Below are 3559 nucleotides of genomic sequence, written 5' to 3'. Positions count from 1 at the left end.
AATACGAAGTTCAACATGAACTGAGGGAATTTACAAGAAAACATAACTTCAAATCATAATCATAATCAACGAAAATCGATTTCCGTTCAAAATGATTGGAGGTCAGAGGTCGTCTTAGTAGCTGCCTTGAAGTGTTTTAAAGTTTGAATCTGCCTTACTTCTGCTGGTAGTCTATTGAAGTACTTTGCACCCGTGTAAGCGAGGGCTCGCTGACCAGTTGAGGTATTGTATTTTGGTAAGTGTAGTTTAGTAGTCTGTCTGGTGTGATATGTATGAAGATTATAATTGTGCAAGAAAGTAGAGGATAGGTATGTGGGCATCAAGCCATTCAGACATTTAAATACTGTTACACACACATGTTCAAATCTTCTTTCAGTCAGTCCACGGACAGACACTCTAACCACTCAGTCGAAAAGGTCTAGACCCATTGGCTGGGTCAGTTGGTAGCGCCTATAAACCCCCCACCACTGTTACACTACTCCCCCTTTTCTTTTTCAAGATTTGTCCTCGAATCTTCTGAATTTGACATCCCTGGAGCGGCACTCTTTGCCAGAACTCCCAGGGCCGGTGTGGGAACCACTGTAAGAAACAGGAGGAGCAAATAGAAACAGACCCCTGGTCCCGGGCCGGGGTTCGAACCCACAACCTCCCGGGCACCAGTCCGACGATCTAACCACTCGGCCGAAAAGGTCTAGACCCATCGCCCGGGTCAGTTGGTAGCGCCTATAAACCCCCCACTGTTACATAAGCCTACAGCACGAGAGCAATTCAATTTTTAGATTCAAGATGTGTTTATTTCACATTTACAGGTGACCCTCCCGGTCACTGAATTGCACACAATTTACAATTCCTTTAAAGCTTACAAATATATGGTAAAATTTCACATTAAAACGTTATGCTCTGTTCCTGCAGATGAAATCAGACAAGATATAGAAGACGCAGTTGGCAGAATGAAGCCATGGTATGTACAATGTACTTCTTAATACATTGTATTGTTTTAAAGCATTTTGTATCATTCAACAATGTCATGGAATACTCAGTATTGCTTTCATGCTGAAATTGTTTGGTACCTGAATATAGGCAGGGTCAAAAATACTAGTTAGTCAGCTAAAATTCAAGGTACATTTAGTAGAAATGTGTTAAATTTTCAAACTACACATAGTCTCATCATTTGTTGAGATGATAATAGTCTGTGATGAAATTCTAAATAATAATAAAAATTTATTTTTCATCAAGCTAGAAATGAGTAGAATATTGTTTTTCTGTACTATTAGGTAATTCTGAACATGTACAATTGTAAGTGAATTAATATTTCAGCTGCGATGTTAGCAGGTTTTATACAAATAAACCATACATTCATTCAGTTTTTTCAATGTAATAAAGACTCTGTTGATTAAATATTATGAAGCAAGTTTAAACTGTAATATCCAACACAATAAATTGGACTCACCCAAATTTTCGACTGTACAACTCCAGTCTTTGTCAAGGAATGATCAACCTATGATCCACTGCTCACGGGGTCACATGTGTTATCTGCGTGACGTCACGGAAGCGGTGGATTGCTCATTCCTTGACAAAGACTGGAGTTGTGCAGTCGAAAATTTGGCTGAGTCCAATTTATTGTTTTGGATATTACACTTTAAACTTGCTTTATAATGATTTCTATCAACACAGATGTACTTTCAAGATTGATTAAATATTGTTGTCCATCTTTAACATCATTCAGGAAAGCGGAGGATGGAGGTGTGTATTTTGGAGGATGGGCCAGGATGGCTCAGCCAGTCGTGGCATTTGCTGTTGTTGAGGTAGGTTTTTTACTCGTTTATTTTTGTGAATGTAGACCTTTTATTTTTGCTCCACTGTACAATGTCAGGTGTTGACCTGGAAGATACATTGAAGAGATGAAATAATTATGTAAACACCTAACATATTCTGGCATGTTAAATTTTTAAGTGAATGAGACTGATACATTTTACATGTACATGTATGTACATGTACCACTACCATGCATGAGCTACATGTATATAAAAATGAGTTGGTCATGATCATAGAAAATGGTTGATCACAGAAGACTTGACCAAGCTGCAAGAACACCTACATGTACATGTGTACAAGGTAATGTCTTGTTTACATAACAAGCATTAAACATTCATTTTTTTTTTAATGTATTGGTCAGGGGTGTTTTTGTATGTTACCTCTAATTTTGATTTCTTCTTTGCCTCGCTCTCGTGTATGTATTATGTAGGTTTCCAAGCCTCATGTAGGGAAGAATCACCCCTCCAGAGTCAGGGCAGACGTCACTGTGAACCTGAACCTCAGACAGCACATCAAGCAGGAGTGGGAGTGTAAGTTGTCATTACGTTTCACTCCATACCATAGGTCGCTTTTGAGGGAGATGGAGTGAACTATGCTGTATTGTTTGCAAATGTTTGCTTCACTACAGCTCGCTTTAAATTTGCTTTTTTTCTTCATGACTTTGTCACTTATATCTATGTAAGTTCATGCAACTTAACAAAAGAGTGAACTTAATTGGTTGCCCTTCTGTTCTCTCATCTTTGTGACAACATTATGTAGCAAGTGGCAGGACAGAATTGGAGTGGCTGCTCACCATATGTACATGTTTAAATGTGTTAAAGTAGAGCAGAAAAAAAGCAGATCAGTAGTTTGTTAGGGTAGAAAATGTGAAGGTAAACATTATGTATTTGCAGTGGAAATGTGTGTTTATTACCTTTCTGGTTAGTCCTAAAATGACCACTAAATGATATTTTTCTGCCAATATTCTCTTCCATGTTCAGCCCTGCGGAAACATGACGTTTGTTTCCTGGTGTCTGTCCGCCCACCCTGCCCATCGGCACCAGGTACAGCCACGACCAGCCGTTTGTCCCCCAGGTGGGCCTGACCTGTGTCAGGGGGTGCGAGATCGAAGGCATGCTGGACGAAAAGGGCAGGGTCATCGAGGAGGGTAAGGGTCAACATAAGATACTGCAACAAGTTGGCAGCACGTACACCTCCATTTTTCACGGTTTTCGTTTGATTTTTGGTCAACGTTGCATCAGAATTCTGCCTGTTGGAGAGGATATCTTTTCCGACATAACATTCGGAAACTATGGACTAACCTTAATATAGTTATATGCACGGATATGACCTTACGAATGTATATGAGACTGCCAAAGTGCTATGCACAAACTGTACATGTTCATGTACAAAATTAATGTACATGCACATTGCTGATTTCGTGCAGGTGCAGTACGTTCTGCCGATTTGCTAGATACTGCTGGGCTCGAAATACTGGGTGCATGCCAAAATTGGAGCTGGGCACCTAATTTTTACTGTGGGTGCATTTTTGTAGGTTTACATAATGTAAGGATATTATTAAATATATACTAGCATACAGCATGTTCTTGTCATCTAGGTGTCAGAAAACAGTTCAAGATTGGGGTGCACCCCAACCAGTGCACCAGTCCTTATTCCCATAAATGTAATTTCTAGCCCTAATTACAACTGTAATTCTCTTTGTAGAAAAAGGTCACTTATGTAACACGGACATGTTCACGGAACT

General features: G+C 39.6%; 1 protein-coding gene across 1 annotated transcript in view; it reads left to right on the top strand.

Annotated features, from left to right (window-relative positions):
- LOC109484881 (intron-binding protein aquarius-like) overlaps nt 1-3559 on the top strand; it is a 48170-nt gene that overhangs the window by 21380 nt on the left and 23231 nt on the right. Inside the window, 5 exon segments of the mRNA XM_019788238.1 lie at nt 913-961; nt 1727-1805; nt 2246-2345; nt 2796-2837; nt 2840-2962. Coding sequence (XP_019643797.1) covers nt 913-961; nt 1727-1805; nt 2246-2345; nt 2796-2837; nt 2840-2962 — 393 coding nt within the window.

Source organism: Branchiostoma belcheri, unplaced genomic scaffold (genome assembly GCF_001625305.1).
Source record: "Branchiostoma belcheri isolate BF01 breed outbred unplaced genomic scaffold, Haploidv18h27 scaffold71, whole genome shotgun sequence".
Taxonomy (NCBI): domain Eukaryota; kingdom Metazoa; phylum Chordata; class Leptocardii; order Amphioxiformes; family Branchiostomatidae; genus Branchiostoma; species Branchiostoma belcheri.
The sequence above is the reverse complement of the archived record's forward strand: the minus strand, read 5'-3'. Positions and strand labels throughout refer to the sequence as shown.